Below are 19,273 nucleotides of genomic sequence, written 5' to 3'. Positions count from 1 at the left end.
TTGTTCACGCTCTTCTACTTTCTGGTTCTAAAAGTTGCAGCCACATTCTTTTTTCACCTAAAGTGCAGAGCCTGTCAGCTCCAAAAAGTAAAAGTTTTGAGTGGAATCAAAGAAGACAAGCGAGCATTCTAGTCATCACCAGCCCCCTCAGACACAGCCCGTGTAAACACACACCACCCCCAGAAGGCATTTTCTTCAGAGTCCTGACCAAGACCACCTGTCCTCCAAAGCTGTTCAGCTCCCAGCAGTCTGTTGCTGCTGTGGGGAGAATGAAGATCACATTGCAAAGCTAATGCCATCGAGCCTCTCTGGCTCCCATTCACATCCAGCTCTTGCCAGAAGCTGGAGCAGAACAGCTGGGCTCCTTCGTGTGGCTTCTTAGTCATCAGTGCTCTCCAGTGTAGAGGAGGTGGGACATTCAGGGAGGTGGTGAAAGAATGTTAGTTTCCTTATGCTGGATCCTGCAGTGTTTGCTTCATTTATTCAGGAGATGTTGAGCTGAGAGTTGTTCTTGAGAACAGCATCAGAAGATGCCAGGCTCTTTCCTGAGTGTAAGTACCATCACTGTGAGTTGAGCTCCTTGTAGAAACAAAGTCTGTGCTGAAAGAATTGGAGGCTCAGAGAGAGTGTCAGCAGTGTCACAGAGAGGGCATTCCCACCACAGTTTACACAGTTTGCTCTGTGAAGCACTACAGGACCTCACAAATCTTATGTTGCTATTGGCACACTTGTGATATGCCCACAATCCCAGCATGTGGAGAACCTTGAAGGAGGCTCCTGTAGACAGGAGCCAGACAAGATCACTGGCACTCCTAAAGAATCAGTCTGGAGTCAGGGTTTCTGCCTCATAGTGTTTGTGACTTCATATAAGAAGGTCTTTCATGAGCAGAGAAGAATCAGAGCCACACTGCCTCAGGATGGCCTGACACCTCCCACTACAGATTGTTTTATCAAATCCATTGCCCAACTGGTATGCTGGTTTGAAAGCCCTGTGCACTGCTCATGAGAAGCAGTAGAAAAGCAGGTCTGAGCACTCTGAGCCATGGCCTCCAGGAATCCCTCACCTCATTCCCTCTTGGAGGATACAGCCATTCTAAAAATGTTTTGACAGCCAATGTCCTTATGCTTTTGGCTAAAGTTAGTCTCTGTGGGCTTATGTGTTAGGCATTAACCATCTCTGGCTGCTGTGCCAAGCTGCAAAAGGAGGATGTCTCTGGAGTACCATCTGAGTCCTCTCCCATGGCAGTTCTTCTCTGCTGGCAAACCTTGTGAGAACCTGGGGCATCCTCACCTTGTGGAAGCATGCTGGGGAGAGAAGGGATAAGCATAGGAATAAATGGTATCAGAGATTTACATGGACCAACAGAGCTCGTGAGCCAAGATTAGAAAATAAGCTCTGTTATGAGTGACGACTACAGATTCTGTAAGTCTGAATTCAGAAGGGCTCTTTACACATGGGGCTTTGCCAAGGATATCACAACACCCAGCATTAGCTGCTGAGCTGCTTATGGCTGGGTCTCTCCTTAACTCATGTTCTTTGTGTCCAGACACTCTGAACTATCTGCTCCCATATGGCTCCATCACCTTTGGACAAAACCCTACTGCTGAGGATAGTATGTAGATTGCTAAATGGTATAATAATTACTGCTGATTTCTGCACAAAGCCAGGTCAATTTAAGTATAAACACAGTAAGAATGTCAGGAGATGACAGAATTGCTCCTACCTCTGCCAGTCACTCACTGCTTGCCTTCAGGTGAATCACTTGATAACTCCGTGCTGTAGCTTCCCCAGCAGTAAAATGCAGATATGCTAATGTTATAAAAATTTTGGAAAAACTGTTATGTAATGATACTCAGGTAATTGAGCTTGCCCTCTAAAAAAAACTTAAACCAAGGAAAAGAATCTGATCAAATCAGACTTACAGTCAAAACAGCAAACACGATGGGATTTACCACTATTGATTTTAGCAGGCTTGGCTGTAGGCAGCCTTTGCAAATATCAGTGAGCTGTATGAACTGCATGTAGGTGGAGCTGGGGGTTTTCTGCTAGAATGGTTTCAAAGCAGTACATTTCAAAGAAATTTGTATTTTCTGCTGGACTTTTCCTTTAATTTCTGTTTTCTTAATCACAGAGAGGGAAAAAAAGTCACTTCCACATACTCTGTGGAAGTTGTGATCCCTCCAGAAACAGGAGCCATGTTTCTCAGGCTTCTAGGTCCTCTAGCTCCAGAGCACTTGTGAGCCACTGCTGTGAAACCATGAAAATCCAAAGCTCAGATCCAAAATCCTGATGCTCAGGATCCCTGTGCAGGCGTTTTTCTGGCTCAGGGGCTGCTATGATTTTTAGCAGCATGCAGAGTAATGACAGCACTCAGTGGGGAACAGAATGTAATTTGTGCTTCCTCCAGAAAAAATGTCCTCTTTTTGAGGATAGTTATTTAAATTTCTTCAGTTTCAGTCTATCAGGATTTCTCTGACAGTCATTAGACTAGTTTGGGTAGCATGGTGGCCCCAGGGGTTCCAACATAAGCCTGTAACACTCTCCTTTTCTGCAGAAAGATGCTAGGATTTGTAACAGCAGAAGCTGCTCTTATGCCCCTGCTGGTTACCAAGTGCAGTTTCTGTGACCATTTTCAGTGTTTAGCCTCTACTGAGCACACCAGCTTATGCAAAAATAACATTACAAGCACCTAGAAGAGCTCTGCAGCCCCCAACACAAGAAGGATGTGGACTTGTTGGAACAAGTCCAGAGGAGGGCCGGAAAGATGAGGAGGGTCTCTCCTCATCTGTGAGAGAGCCTCTCCTATGAGAACAGGCTGAGGGAGCTGGGGTTGCTCAGCCTGGAGAAAAGAAGGCTCTGGGAAGATCTTATAGCAGCTTTCCAGTACCTGCAGGGGGCTACAAGAGATCTGGAGAGAGACTTTTCACAAGGGCAGATAGTGATAGGACAAGGAGAATGGCTTTAAGCAGAAGGAAGGTAGATTTAGGTTAGATATCAAGAAGGAATTCTTTACTGTGAGGGTGGTGAGGCACTGGCACAGATTGACCAGAGAAGCTGTGGATGCCCCATCCTTGGAAGTGTTCAAGGCCAGACTGGATGGGGTTCAGGGCAACTGGGTCTAATGGAAAGCTCCGTGTCCATGGCAGGGAGGTTGGAACTAGATGATCTTTAAGATCCCTTCAGAACTATACTACATAGGCAAAATGTGCTATGTACATTAGCACAGCTCAGCCTGAAAGCCAGACTCTGACTTGGGAATATGCAAGTAGCAACATCAAAAAAGTTTGTAAGCAAATTAAGAACAAAATTCCATGCAAAATCTTGCAACTAATTTCAGGGAGGGACAAAAAGAGAAATATAAACCTTTTATTAGTGCCAGCAATGAGAAATGAGATTTATTTCAGGCATGCAATATATTATTGAAAGGTTCTGCAGAATATAGAGATAATAAATTATGCGTATGAGGGGTATATATTATTTAACAAAGCGGGTGAGGGAAGGCAGCAGAAAAAAATAGTGTTCATTTAATGAAGAGACTCTGGAACAAAAGCAAATGATAATTCCATCAGGCAGGATTTGAAGAATATTTGAGACAGAAAAGTGTAGCTCAAGAGATCATCTAATTTATCTCACTGGTGATAAAATGAGCCTGAAGACTATTTCTAAATGGCAGCTAATTCTGATCTGAGGCATATATCTTACATATAATTTAAAAGGGAAAGGAATTTGTACTGTTATTATTAATAATAGAGTATTTTACTTAAAAATTCAGGAACTTACTGTTTCTCTAGTCAAGTTTTTCTCAGACTGAGGAAAGTTATCCATGAAATGGGAAGGCATTTTAATGTTTCATATGGGACAGAAAGTGTTTTCTTTTTCCCAAGACACCAAAGTAGGAGGCAAGAAGTATAATAAGTTTTATCAGGAATGTGTGAGTTTGTGATATAAACACTTGAGGCAGCTCTATTTTTTATTATCTGATAGCTGGGCTGTCACAACGGAGCATTTCTGCCAGAGGAGCCTGTAACCACCCTCTCATATACCTTCCTACATTATTCTCTTATGAACTGTACAGAGCTGTATCGAGCCAAAATTCACCTCAAACCCTAAAGTGGCAAGGGTTACCTACATGCCTGTAGAGATTAATTGTGGAACTTCACAGGAACAATGTGTAGCAAAATAAGGAAAAAACTAAACAAAAATATCTATGCTCATGATGTGTTTGCGGTGTTGCCCATTCCCTACAAAGTCTATTTTTTTTAGCTGGACTTTATTTTCAAATTATGAGACTCATATATTTTCTACTTACATCCTATTATGCCTTTCCAACATTTGTCAACAAGGCTTTTATAATTTTTTTTTTGAGTAAGAAATATCCTGTTCCTAATTTTATCCTGCTTGAATATACTTCTTTGTCCTCCTTTAAACATTTTAATGTATCCTTTCTTTTTTTACCTTTTCAATTGTTGTAGTTTTTAACTTTTGCATGAGCAGCATGGTCATTCTTAGCTCTTAATCACTCAGCATTATCTTTCCTTAACATTAGTTTCACCTTTCTAGATATATATAAATTCACCAAGATCTTTGTAGATCTGATGACATCCTGGCAGGAAGACTGGGATCAGCCTGATGCTCATGGAGTCTCTAGGCTGCTCAGATGTTTTTGGCAGAACTTGAACGAATGTCTTTCATATTTGGCTGTCCATTACCACCTCACAGTAGAATTCTGTAGAAACCTAGTCCATTTTCTGGATTCCTGGTGGGTTTGGTCCAAGAGGAAGGTGCAGAGGTCAAGCACTTGACATATGTCCAACTTGCCAAGGAAAGCAAAATCCTGTCAAGTACTGTAGAAAGCTTAGAAACTGAAGAGAAGTGGGTCAGATCATATGGTTGGATTTTATGACTAATGTGTATCCAGAGGACAGAGCTAGGTATGAATGACATTTACAAAATGTTCTTCTCCTTTCTTTTTGACTTCTGAGAAATGTCTGTTGGAGAGTTGGATTTAGTCGTACACCAGGAGAGGATGTTGAAAGACTTCAATAAAATATCTCAAACAAAGAAGGCTGTCTGAGAATTCAATGGAATACACTGCCCATTCTGAAAGATGTAAGAAGCAGTCAAATTCACTCTTGATAGGAAGCTATCCACAAAAAAATAAGATAGACTTGGATGAAACACATGGGGGCTAGGATTCCCTTCATAATAACTCATCAAAACTCCATTGCCTGAAGTGTTCACAAGTAAAGGAAAAAGGTGCAAAAGAGCTTCCTGAAACACATTAGGTGAAAAGGATAAAAAGCAGTCAGACTGAAGAAGAAGAAAACTGTAGAGCTCAAACCAAAGCAGTAGAAGCAGGTACTAGAGTAACTGTATGAGACTTTCAGACCAGATAATATTGCTGAAAACAGAGAGCTCAGCTGTGGGACTGAAATGCAGGGAAATCTCTGCCTCTCATAACAAAGGAAGTACAACATCAAATAAAATTATCAGGTGGCAGACTGGAAACAAAACTAAAGAAGGCAGTGCATGTTTTGCACTTAGTCTGTAGAACTCATGGCCACAGGATATTGTGGACACCGAGTATGTAGTTGAGTTTAGAAAACATTAAAGACAAATGAATGTTAAAAAAATATCAGCAGGGTATGTTAGACCAAAAATACTGTTGTAGTTCAGGTAGTTCTTGAGCTTCAGACTTCTGAATGCTGATAGATTATGCCAGGAAAGTATTCTACATGCTTGTTCTGTTTTCATTGTACTTCCTTCAAATCTACTGTTTACCACAGTTGGACAGGTTTCTGTGCTGGGCCTTAACATGGTTGGCTTGATGCTGTCAGAGAAATCTTGCTTTTGATGTTTAATTTCATATTTACTACTTGCAGTAGTTATATAGAATATCATCTGTATTTTCCCAATAGAACAAATCCTGTGCAAAGGGTAATTATTCCAGTTTAGTAAATATCAAGGTTCCTTTTTAATGTAATAATGTTAATGTTTGATTTACACAAATAATGGTGCTTTATAATTTCTGAGATGTTATCTGAAAATCTATATAAAATGTAAAGAGGCATTTGAAAGAAATTCAGTACAAGGCTTTTAAGGATCTAGATTTTTTCTTTGACCAAGCATGGTAGTTCATTCAAAACCCTCATTAAGATGGAAAGTATTTCAAGTACTAATATTCTGAGCCTTAATGATTTAAACACTTATGCACATGATCATGTGACACTTCAGAGTAATCCTATTGAACCTAATGGATCTAGATAGATTTTGAAAAGTGAGATGTAAATGTGTGTAGAGCTGAGGTCTAAACAACTTTCTAAAGATCAGCATATACTGGTCTTTTAATTTTGACTCCTGTATCCATTGTAATTGGTTTTTCTATGTTCTAAGTAAAAAATCATCCTAACACAGTCCTGTTTTTGTAATAAAGTGGATTTTTTTGAAATATCTGAACTGTCAGTGGTGATGTGTAGGACTCCAGGTGCTCCCGCTCATGGTATTGTGGAAGGAGATGACTTTAAATACGGGGCCCGGGTTTACTTCAAGTGCAACGCAGGTTACAGCTTAAAAGGCAGCCGTGTTGCCTACTGTCAGCTTGATGGGAATTGGTCAACACATCATCCTCAATGTGGTAAGGTCACTTTAAGTTTTAATTCTTATCAAATATTTTGGCAGATTTATTCCCATGAAACTAGACTATCTAAATGTCACTTGAAATTTGGTAGGTCTGTGGCATAACATGTCGTTTGGTCTTCCTGTCTTTAAGAAGCAGTAGGAATTCTTATTTTACTCTGCTGGAGCCCCAGCCTGCAAGACTTTATATAAAAAAGTTCTGACTGAAACATCACTTTACTTGAAAACTAATAACCTCAGAGTCTTTAGGCATGTATCACTCTTACACATAGAGAGAAAATGTCTAGGACCAAATCCAAGTGAGGGACTTAGTGCAACAACAAACAGCTACTTCTGTTGCTCTGTGTGTCTGACACCTTCTCTGCAGAAGCCTGGTGCACTCTGTGAAGGGGAATAGGAGCTTACTGTGTGAACGCTAGACTCGTATTTCAATTCCCATCCTAGACAAAAACTGATAAAAAAGAAACTTCCATTCATTCTGACTGTGCAGGATGGCATGCCTACCATTCACATTGGTTCAGCTGTAAAATTCCTTCTTGTCATCCCAAGAGACTTTAAATATCCTTTGGTTGATTTGCATTGCATAATTTCATGTCCTTATTCCAGAATAATTAGGTTCAATTGATAAAGTGTTTTATAAGTGTGTTATGTCAAACAATGTAAATTTTTGGGGGAGTGTTGTAAAACAGGTGTGTAAAAGTTTATTTGAAAGAAATAGGTATTCTTCTGTCTAGAGAGAAGTCTCCAGTTGCAGTAAATCTAATGTCGGGATGATGCCAAGTCCCTGCTGCATGATGGCCCTGGCTCAAGATCTATAGGAAGAGCTGGCTCTAGACTTGGCAGTCACTGAAGTGCTAGGTCTCTCCTTCCCAGATGTTTTCTCTTTGTTTTTAATAAATCAAAAAGGTCATAACCCTGAGCCTAAGGAAGAAGACAATTACTGTCAAAGTACTGAAATAAGAGAAGGCCTAAAGTGACTTACGTGGTCAAGCTTTTGCTACATTTGGAAACACCCACTCTGCTGATCAGATGATGCCTCCAGGCCAGCCATCAGTGCAGAAGGCAACTTGCAAATAAAGCATTATTCTGTGGGGGCTTCTCTGTAGCCTTTAGCTGCTATCAAGTTATCAGTCACTTCTGGTTCACAAATGAGAGAGCCTGTGAGGTACACAGAAGGAAAACGAACCAAATGGAAAGGAGACACGGCTCTGCTTTTCCCTTTCTCCTGGTGGAGAGGAAGTTCAGAAATCCTTGTTTACTGAATATAACTTGTAGAAAAGTATTTAAGTACATATATAGCCTTCAGCTTATGCAAAAATCCAGTGCTAGTGAAGAAAACACTGAAATATAGACTTAGCTTGAATGCCATACTCACTGTTAAAAGCACATTCTCTTCATTGAAGTGGCATTGTTATGGCTGGCTGTGTGTTCACACGCTTTGCTGAGCTGGGCTTTGTCTGGAGGTGCAAGGTATGACTTTGGGACAGGATAGGGCCATACCTTTGCACTGTAACTGTGCTGATCTCACAGCAATTTAAATAAATGTCTGAGTGCTTTGTTATATGTTGGTGCTTTTGTCAGCTGAGGCTCAGCAGGCAGCCGAGTCTGAAGCAATGATATGAAGAGGTAATTTTGGGCCATTTGATCTGTCCCAGTCCTCTGAGCCCTCTGTGAGCAGCACCAACACCAGCTGTCTGAACTAGATGTTCAGTGGTTATCGTGCACTGAGACACCAGGCAGAGAAAGGAAACAGAATTGCATGTTACTGTTGTCCTGCCAAGAAAACTGAGGTGAAATCCAAAGGGAAAAAAAGTACCTTGTCAGCTGCTAAATAGAAAGAGCTGAGTTAAAAATAAAGGAAAAATCACCTTCTAGCATCACAGAGTGAATACTGTCCTCTAGATTTAGGCCAAAAATCTAAGTTTATCGAGAAAAAAAACCACCCAAAAACCCAAGACCACAACAAGAATTAAAAAGAAGTGGAAAATACTGGGAAGGAGGAACTAAAAGAGGTTTTATAGGCAGAATATAGCATGAGTAAGCTTTTCATATTAAACTTTTATTGTCAGTTAATACGTACATGTGTTCTCTTTCAATTCCTGTATTTCCCTGGATTATTGAGATCTCTCACTGAGTGCTAAGAAAACAAAATGCTACCAAACATAAAAGCAAAATTAAGTAGTCTAGTTTTATTATCCAAGTGCAGTGAAGTATTGAAAATACAGAAAGAGGAAAAGAATGCCAAGGGCCTGTTTCCTGCAAATAGTTTAAATGCAGCCTTTTATGCTAGTGAAGAAGCCTTGTTAATATTAATGGAACATTAACATCATGGAAAGTCAAGGTTCTTTTCCAGGATTGTCAGCTACTCCTTAAGGTTTTAACAACTTGAGAATTTTTACCAATTTGAGAATCTTATGCTTTCAGTGAGACTAAAGTGTGTATTATAAACAGTCATCTCTGTATTATAATTTCTTCTTTAATATTTGACATTTTCAAAGGCAGGAATCCCAGATGGGTCTTGAAAAAGGCATCTTTAATCAAGTGTAGATTGTTTAGTAACATCAGAATGAAATGTCAAGCAATTTGATGGGTGAAAATAATGTAGTGAACCTGACAAAATGGTTACCATCTTTTTTCCCCTATCATTAGTTCTAGAAGAAAAAAACTGCTCAGATCCTGGTGGCCCACTCAATGGCTACAGAAGAGTGGTGGAAGACACTGGGCTCTTGAATGGACGCTATGCAAAAATTGGCACAGTCATTGCTTTCTTTTGTAACAACTCATATGTTCTTAGTGGCAATGAACAAAGGACCTGCCAAGACGATGGAGAATGGTCAGGGAAGCAACCAATCTGCATAAAAGGTAGTTTACAAACTTTTTTTTACTACAACTCACACAAGCTGCTATGGTTTTACTGGATTGTGTTTAATATCATTTGCACTTGACAAACAATCAAATTTGCTAGTAGTAAGCTGTCTGGCTGATACCTGGTACTGAGTTTTGTAGTTTGCTATCTCTGCTGGCTGCTATACTCAGACAGAGAAGATGCCAATGATTCCAGAAGATTCCATCTTTAAACAGAGAAAGGAATGTTCCCTAATTATCCTCACTCTGGGACAGAACCTGTATAGGATCAAAATCAAAGACGATCTGAAGGGAAATGAAATAGAATGAAATAATTGTCTTATGAGGCTGTTAACAATAGTGGCTGTCATAGGGAATAACTGTCCTTTCACAATCCTTTTAAATCAATGGGACCAGTCATGAATGCAAAAGGCAGAGCCTGTACATGGCAGCCTTGACGATATGCTTAAATTATATGTATTCATCAAAACACTGATTCACACCTTTAAATCCTATGCTCTTGACCTGGAGCTATTCTACTAAGTGTGTATGAAATCCTGAGTGAATGAATGAATGAATGAATGAATGAATGAATGAATGAATGAATGAATGAATGAATGAATTTGGGCTGGGGAACTGCTACATTCATTTTATGAAAGTAATTTCTTGACATATGGATTTTTTAAAAACTGAAATGATGATAATATCAGGAAATATGTCTGTCCTCTGGGGAATTTGCTTTATTCTGTTGTTTTAGATGAAAATAATCTCTCCCTGAAGCTTATAATCATCTGTGGAAAGCATCTTTATTGATGCTTACTGTGATACTGACATAATGGTTAGCATATATATAAATCACAAAGAACTAGATATTGTTAAGTTAGACAGAGAACAAGTGCTCAGGTGTACAGATAAAATCCATCCTGCAAGATTCCTTTTCTTCCACTCAGGGCAGCAGGAAGGAGACCCTTGCAGAGTTATCTGAACTTGAATATTTTATCCTAATCTTAAAGTAAGTAAACTAAATATGCAAAACTAGAAATCTTAGATCTCCTTTCTGTTATTTTATGCATGTTCAGGTAACTCTGAAGTGTTCATTTGAATCAGAGCCTCCAATTCCTTCCATAAGTGCACAAACACACTCTTAGAAGTCCATAACATCCTGCAGCCTTTCTCTGTATGCCAAGTCACTGGGATTAGCTGTGTGGGGTTACACAGATGGAAATTAAGTATTTTCATATATATAATTCCATTACTAGAAGTTTGCAAGTATGGCATTCAGACACACTGAATGAAGGAAAAATCTTCTCCCATGCCTGAAAGTGCCAGTGCAGAGTAGTCCAGTAGCTTCCACTGTTGTAAATGAGATAGATCTTGTGAACTGTGAAGAAGTATTTTTCCAAGGCTTTCGATTTCAGGATCTATCTTAATTTTAATGCACATAACTTGACTGCCTCTTTTCTTAATCCAGTCCGATATAGTTAGTGAGAGGAAAGGTTGGAAATGTGTATGAACCATAGCACTTGAGCTGTGAATGTAAAAAAGTACTTTGCAACATTATATTTTTTCTAGCCTGCAGAGAGCCAAAGATCTCTGACCTGGTGAGACAGAAAGTGCTTCCAATGCAGGTTCAGTCAAGGTGAGAATGTAATATCTCAACTACAGTTTAAAGAAAAAATGTGAAAATATTGCTTTTCCCCTCCTCTCTTTTTCACTCCATGTGTTTAGCCTGCCTGAGCAGCTATTCCTACAAATCCACTGATAATTGAGCAATGAGAGCTGCTGGAGGGGAGGTCTGATTAAGCACTGGTTGCCAGTTGCTGGAGGCAGCCAGGAAGAAATGCACAGATAGAGACGGACAAACTACAGGATGATGCTGGAATTCTGCCTGCCAGCTTGTGACAGACTATGAGAACAGTCTAAGAACAGTTCCTTGGGACTAATGATATGTGTTAAAATATGAACATGTGCCATCTTAGTGCACAGGGAGAGCACAAGGAGAGAAGAGGGTATGGCAATGCAATCTGCTCCCAGTAAGTTTCACCATCCAAAGCAATATAGCACAATTTATGTAGGCTGGGCATGAGGGAGAGGAGGAAGTAGAATAGAAGGGGAGGAAGGAATGAAAGATTAGACCCTTCCTGGGCTTACCCTTCTGATGATTTCTTGAAATAAACCCAATCTGAATTAGTTATGTTGCAATGTTCAGGTTCATTTTCGTCCAAGTAGTAATTTCTCATTTCAGGGTTATTTTTGAAGTACATGACTCATTTAATTTTAGATTCAGTGCAAGAACTGTCCTCATCTTTGGTCTTAAGAACAGTCATATCAGGTCAGAATAAAGGTCCAGCTCAAGCTATATCCTGCCTCTTGCAACAGCCAGTAGCAGATGCCTAGAGAAGATTTGAGGAACAAGGCAAGCATATACTTCCAATCACTCAGCCACTCTCCAGGTCTGTGATGTATGATTGTAGAGATGGCCCTGAGAAGGGACATGAGGCTTAGTAGCCATTAGGAGCTTTTTCCTGCTTAAATTTCTCTATTAACTTTTGAATACAGGTTTTCTATGTTTCAGATACGAAGCTGTATTGAGAGAACATACATGCCCTCCCATCCATAAGATGCCATGAGATGATGGCATCTCATGTCTGTGGCCTGGTTTTAATCCCTTGAAGTAGAATCTCCATTTCATAGATCAATTGTGAGGTCAAGTCTAGATTATGCAATATTGCAAGGCACCTGTGAGTTTGGAATGGTACCCTGGCAGACTAAATATGACCACAGCAGCTCTCATCCTTCTTCCAAAATACAAGAGACTTGCCATTGATCTTGTTCTTTGTAACTTTACTTTCCTGTGTCATATCGCCTCACAGATTGGATATGATGGAGGTGTCTGTGTCTCCCTGTGATAAAAAATAAAATCATCATGAAAGAAAAAAAAAAGCTTTTCTGGATGTAGGCAGTACTAGAAATCTCAGGAGGAAACTAATTTCCTGCTGAATCTTTCAGGCATAAAAAAGGAGTGGTTTTTTTAGATATGAGCTTTTAAGCATTAAATCAAGGGACATATTCTAAATGATAAAAATTTAAGTATGACTGTAGTCAAGCTTATGGTCCATATCTATGCCAGTGCATATATTTATTTCTTAATTATGTGCCCTGTTTCAGCTAATCAGTACAATTTCTAAGTGGAAGCCTAGCAATTATGAAATTATGAAATCTCTGTGGTGAGGCAATTATCTCTGTTAATTGCTAAATCAAGCAATTTTCACAACATCATTTAATCTGAATCAATTCCTAATACTGTCTATTAAAATATTCACTAGAGAAAAGATGTGCCTAGCTCCCCTCTACTGAGAATTAATTATGACAATGCCAAATTCAGGTTTAATTTCTTTATTTAGAAAATGGTTTCTCAGTCCTTTTGTGAATGGAGAAAACTTCCACGTTCAGAGGTAACAAATTTCAACTCAGAAACTGTAAAATGAAAAAAGAGACACAAATAGGATATGTATAAACATATATGTAATTATATACATGTGCAGATATATGTAAATAAAATAGCTGGGATGCTAATGGGAGTATTGCTAAACTATGCTGGAATTATATTTTTTCCTTATTCTTTCATATGATTTTAAATGATACTTAACACAACTTGTGATAAAGTTACTGTAATGATTCCTTTTATAATATTATAATTATTGTGTTCTTTGTGCCTTGAAACAGAGAAACACCTTTGCATCAACTTTACTCCTCTGCATTCAGCAAGCAAAAGCTTCAGATCTATCCAACCAAGAAGCCAGCACTGCCGTTTGGAGAACTGCCCCCAGGGTACCAGCACTTGCACACTCAGCTCCAGTACGAGTGCGTCTCTCCCTTCTACCGCCGCCTGGGCAGCAGCAGGAGGACTTGCCTGAAGACAGGAAAGTGGAGTGGGAGAGCCCCTGTGTGTATTCCAAGTGAGTCTCCAAGGGGAAAAAAAATGTGCATATCTCTTGGGTGAATGAGGGAACAGGATGTGTATTCATCTTAGATATTTAGGGAGTCACAGCAGTGTAGGCTGCCTATACATGGAGTTGGGAGAAAGGAACAATAAAGCTTGAAGGATATATGTGTCTTTATCCACTAGCAGAACTTGTGCACTTGATGGTAAAGTGATCAGGCTTTCAGCACTGTAATTTGCCATTAATTTTTCTAAAAAGCAAAAGGTATAGTGAGTCTTTCTCCTGATTTGAAATAGCTTTCCTACTACCACTTCATGTTTTTCTGTATTATTTACTACAAATGGGATTTTTCTTTCATTTGTATACTTTGGCACACAGCTGACAAGTTTAAGCAATAGAAGGGAGAGTCTGCAATTTTAAAGAGCCTCATCTTTTAATGAACCCTGCTAAGGGTTCATATTGCAGACTGTAAGTCTAGATAAAATCTAATCTAGAGCTAGTGCACAAAGTAAGTTAGGGTAGGAACGTCACAAGATTTGGTAAACCCCACTACTGACATCACGCAAACTGTGAAAAGTAGATCTTAACAACAAACAAATTTTTATTGTTCTTGTTTGTGGTTTTACTTTGAGATCATATAATGTATTTTGAAAAGTATTGCATTCACTATGGACATGCAGACACTACATACCAGGAAGAAAAAGTCTCCTAAGGGAGACTAAAAACTGCAACCATGCAATATAACTCTTTCAACTGAAGTAAACCTTTCATGATATAGGGGATTTTACCCCAGGTCCAAGTGTGTATAACTTATTCCTAGGACAAGGCAGAGCTTTTTCTTTTCCCCAGGATGGCTGTTATTGAGATGCATTTGTTTCAGCTTTCTTGTCACAAGGCAGGTCTATTCTTCTAGGCATGAATTGACCTGTTCAAAGATTCATGCCAGGAGAGGCCTCAAAAAATACTGTGACTGCCTGGCGTGAATTTTAGTGCACTGAAGGCTTTATGGTGTTTTATGATAAACAAGAATCAGGGGTGTTTTTCCCATTTCTTTCTGCAGTCATCTCATTATAGTGCAACTCAATAAGGTTGTTGTGAAAATTCACCTGCTCAAGTGCTAAATCCATATTCCTACTTTACCCAGGAATTCAGATAATAATGGAAAACTTGAGAATTTTTTAAAAAGCTATATCAAGTACTCCTATAATTTTACAGGTTAGAGACAGAGGCTAATTAGACAACTGTCCTTTATATTCATCACTGCAGTTTAGTTTCTTCTGGCACATGCTCAGATTCTTTTGGGGAGAAAGTGTTACCTGCTTTTTTCTTCCCGTTTGCTCAGTCTGTGGGAAAGCAGAGAACATCACCCTTAAGAAGGCAGTGAGCTCTACGAGGTGGCCGTGGCAAGCGGCCATCTATCGCGCAGCCAGCGGGGTGAAGGAGCACAGCCTCCGCAAAGGGGCCTGGATCCTCATCTGCAGCGGCGCCCTGGTGAACGAACGCACCGTGGTGGTGGCAGCCCACTGTGTCACTGACCTGGGCAAGACCATCGTGCTCAAGACAGCCGAGCTCAAGGTGGTTCTGGGCAAATTCTACAGAGATGATGACAGGGATGAAAAGACCATCCAGAACCTGAGGGTGAGTAAGCCCGACAGGAGTGAAAAATGATGAGCACAGGTGGATGCTGACCACATCTGTCCTGTATGGGGGGAAAAGGGTCACCCTTTGGGCAATGCACTCTCTTACTTGTTGTTCTTTGAAATTCATGCGTAGAGACTCAAGTGCCATGGCATAAGAAGGGCACATGCTGTAGTTTATCGAATTCCTCGAAGCCATCCAACTCATACTTTCACCCCTAATTAAGAAAATAGCTCAGGTTCTGTGGGCCATAGTGTCTTGAGTGATATTGCCAGTAAAAAAGGAGAAGAGATGCCAGCTACTGTCAAAATTGATTAGCATAATTTATGAGGGAAACACTTGTGCTCTAAATCCTGGTTGGATGCCATGAGCACATTTCATTTCTCAGCCCCAAGGCCAACCAGCTCTAAACTGAAAAGAAGTTTATGTCTGACTCCAGCTCCAAAAATAGCACCTTGGACTCACCAGAGTGATTTGCTTTTTTCAAGCAGAACTAGAAAGGCTCAAGTCAAAATGTGAAATACAACACTTTTGGGTATGTGTGTCTCTTTTCTGGAGGAAGTGTGGGGTGTGTGTCTGATTTACTTAATGGATTTTATCCAACATATCATAATTAAGTTGATTATTTCCCTCCTGACCGCTTTTTAGTTTCTTTCTCCAATCCCATCTTTTTCATTCTTTCCCTGTACAAAAATATATTACCTTTTTTTACAGTATTTCCTTATAGGAATCCTATCTGTTCTTGTAGCATTTCATTAGGAAACAAGCAGTAAAGAATTGGCTCCAATATTATGTAATGTATTGCTAGTAGTCTTTTCTGGTGGGAAGTCAGGTGCATTTCAATAAGAAAGTAACATTTTAGTTCAAAGCTCCACCCCATCCAAATTCCACAGGCTGAAGGTGTCATGGCAGGTAAAACCTTTTCAGTACACAGTAGAAAAATTTGAACTGCCTATTAACTACCTATTTTGCTAAAAATGTCCTTGACTGCTTTTGAGTAAGAAGTGTTTCATGCAATAAAAACTTTACTGAAATCCAAGCAGAAAAAAAAAAAGAAAAAAGAAATTAAAAAAAGAAAAGAAAAAAAGGAAAAAGAAAAGAAAAAAGGTCAGAAGATGCTCAATCTGTGCATGTTTCTCATTTGAGTGAAAGAACACTATAGGTAGGAGTAGAGGAGAAGTATGCAAGATAAACTGAAATGTATTTTAGTAGTATGGAAAGAGTGCTGCTGACCTGCCATTGCTGTTAACCCTGCAATTCTTCGTACTCTGTTTCTTCTCCAGATTTCTGCCATCATAGTGCATCCCAATTATGACCCTATATTACTTGATTCTGATATAGCTGTCATAAAACTCTTGGACAAAGCCAGGATCAGCAGTCGTGTTCAACCCATTTGCTTGTCATCTTCTCATGACTTGACTTCACTCACAGAGGATTTAAAGATAATGGTTACTGGCTGGAAGGTATTGGCTGACATTAAAGATCCCGGATACAAGAATGACACAGTCCGCATGGGAGTGGTTCAGATGGTGGATTCACTGTTGTGTGAGCAACAGTATGAGGATCATGGGATACAGGTCAGCATCACTGACAATATGTTCTGTGCCAAACAGGACCACACAGCCTTTTCTAATATCTGCCCTGCTGAGACTGGTGGGATTGCTGCCATAACTTTGCCAGGAAAAGCATCTCCTGAGCTAAGATGGCACCTGATGGGATTAGTGAGCTGGGGTTATGATAAAACTTGCAGCCTGGAACTCTACAGTGGCTACACCAAAGCTCTTCCCTTCAAAGACTGGATTGAGAAGAACATGAAATGAAAAACTGAGTCTGAAAATGGCATTTTATAATATAATATCTCTCTCGGTCTCTGCTACTTTAGGCTTCTCATCCCAGTGATGAGACACATCTGGGATAAGGTTAAGGCAGACAGCCTGGTAATTTGTCCTAGGATCAGATATTTCATCGGGCTACTTTTACTTAACCCATGACAGAGGGTCTTAGTGCATGAGAAGTTTTGCCATATTTTGTCTGTCTCCCCTGGTGGGAGGACAGTGCTCTGCTCCTGAGTCTAACATGCAGAAACAGGACAGTAAATTCTGTCTGGAATTAATCTGTAGTGTGCAGTTCCCTGGAGAAATTGATGATGAGCCTCTTCCAAAGATCTGTGTGACTGAGTGGATTAAGAGTCTGGAAAGAGTAGCCTGAATTCATTACAACGGATGAGCTTGTTGTGGTATGTACTGTCTGTATTGCCATAGTCAATGTAATCTTCTTCCCTCCCAAGTACTTTACACATTTAAATAAACCATGGTTTGTTTTTTTAACCTATATACTCATGTCTGACATTATTTAGATCCATTGTTGCTTTATCTGTGTCACATTCTAGGAACTCTCTACTGCCCTTGTCTCTTTGCATGTCACTCTCAATTGGGACTCTTCAGGAACACTAAAAGGCAGAACCAGCACAAAACTCAAGGACTGTATAAATAACAAGATCTTTCTTCTTAATACAGCCAGTGCTACTATTGTACATCAACCACTACAATAAAATGTACAGAGGAGTTCTCTTTCACCTGGTATTCTAACTAGATGAAAACATGAAACATATTTTAATTACTTTTTTTCCAAGAGGGTTATTTCAAAGAACTATGAAAACCTCAGGAAAACTTTTGGTTCCCATTAGTTCCCATACATTTGTGGTAAAACCACTCTCTGTAGCTCTTCAGGATGAAGAATAATGTCTAGGTCTCACACTTAGCAGGCACTCCTCTTGAAGTGAGGCTGAACTGTTTGACATCAGAGAGTAAGATTCACCAACTGGGCATGTTGTCCAAGGAGATACCTGGGTGTCCTCATGGTCCTTAGTCACTGCTCTTTCACTAAATCATTCTCTATTCTCTATTCAGTGATGGCTAAAGATTAGGGATTAATCCTATACAAGTTGGAAAGAAGAGACAGTAATGACTGTCTTCCATCAATAATGATTTCTTGGTAAGTTATATATGACACCCTGGAGTTTTTAGGACCTTCAAATTATTACAGTGCCCAAACCAGCTTACAGAAGTAGTTGGATGTGAAAGCTGGGAGTCTGATGAAAAGACCTAGTGCCCTCATCAAGAAGGACTCAGGTCCTGAAGTTGTGTTTGCCTATTGCATGGCTGTGGCAACTTGAAGTTAGCAAGTCTGATTTCAGCTGTGGTTCTCTGATGCTGTAAAATCTCATTAAGAGTTTCTTAGCATTCAGTAGTTTCTACCCACTTTTGAATCTGAAAACTGCTGCTAAAAGGACAATTGGTATTGGACACCATTCCATGTAATTTCTTTTTTATTTTCTTGGCAGAAATACTTATTGTGTTATGCGTTTGCACTTTTCTTGTTTCCACTGGCAATAGGACTACATGACATTGCTTAAATCAAAAAGTTTAAGGGTTACAATCAAAGTATATTGCTTCTCTTTATCTTGTTTGTCTGTCTTCTCCTGCCAGGAGATTATGCTTGGCTGACAAACTGCATGGCAACAACAGCAACAAAAATCCTGAATTAAATGTGAAAAACACGATGTGTTTCATTCCTCTGCTGGGAGGAACACATGCCAATGAATGTGTGGTACTCCCCTGCTGACAGAATGGGTTAGAGGAAATTAGGTGTTAGTTTTGGAGAAGCACAAACTTGCAGAAAGTCAACATGTGTTTCGTCCTAACACTATTGACAAAGAAGTGAAATGCGAAAGCTCTTTCAGGATTACATTAAACGAGAGTTTCTATACTCTAAAGAATTATTGTATTATTTAATGGTAAACAGAAATTATAAAGACCTGTGAGCTGGTTGTCTTCTCAGTTATGACACCGTGACTGCATTGCTTTCCATGGCATTATGGCGCTCCACTGCTACAACTGAGAGAGATGAGGTCCTAGATGATTTTTTCTCCCTCTAGGATTTGTCCAGTCCAAATAGATCTGCAAAAGTCTGTTTCAATTCTAGCCTTAGACCTCACTCTTCTCCTTTTACTAAAGATCAACCATATTTTAGTATTTACTAAATACTAATTTCTAACTGATTCTCTAACTGCTCCTCAATGTTGAATCCCATCCCCGTTTGGCTTCAAATCCGCTGAAAGTTTCTGGGCTTGGACAGCAACAATATAGCTGTTCACTAGCTGTATATCACACAAAAGTACATTCTTGAAGAGAAACTTGTAGGAATTCTT

General features: G+C 39.6%; 1 protein-coding gene across 2 annotated transcripts in view; it reads left to right on the top strand.

Annotated features, from left to right (window-relative positions):
• PAMR1 (peptidase domain containing associated with muscle regeneration 1) overlaps window positions 1–17,396 on the top strand; it is a 52,085-nt gene extending 34,689 nt beyond the window's left edge. Inside the window, exons 7-12 of one of the 2 annotated variants that reach the window (XM_063398319.1) lie at window positions 6,465–6,635; window positions 9,287–9,499; window positions 11,054–11,120; window positions 13,208–13,440; window positions 14,768–15,063; window positions 16,347–17,396. In XM_063398319.1, coding sequence (XP_063254389.1) covers window positions 6,465–6,635; window positions 9,287–9,499; window positions 11,054–11,120; window positions 13,208–13,440; window positions 14,768–15,063; window positions 16,347–16,883 — 1,517 coding nt within the window. In that variant the 3' untranslated portion in view covers window positions 16,884–17,396. The remainder of the gene's footprint in view (window positions 1–6,464; window positions 6,636–9,286; window positions 9,500–11,053; window positions 11,121–13,207; window positions 13,441–14,767; window positions 15,064–16,346) is intronic. The other variant, XM_063398320.1, reaches the window with a different exon arrangement.
• The last annotated feature ends 1,877 nt before the right edge of the window (window positions 17,397–19,273 follow it).

Source organism: Prinia subflava, chromosome 5, assembly GCF_021018805.1.
Source record: "Prinia subflava isolate CZ2003 ecotype Zambia chromosome 5, Cam_Psub_1.2, whole genome shotgun sequence".
Lineage (NCBI taxonomy): Eukaryota > Metazoa > Chordata > Aves > Passeriformes > Cisticolidae > Prinia > Prinia subflava.
The sequence above is the reverse complement of the archived record's forward strand: the minus strand, read 5'-3'. Positions and strand labels throughout refer to the sequence as shown.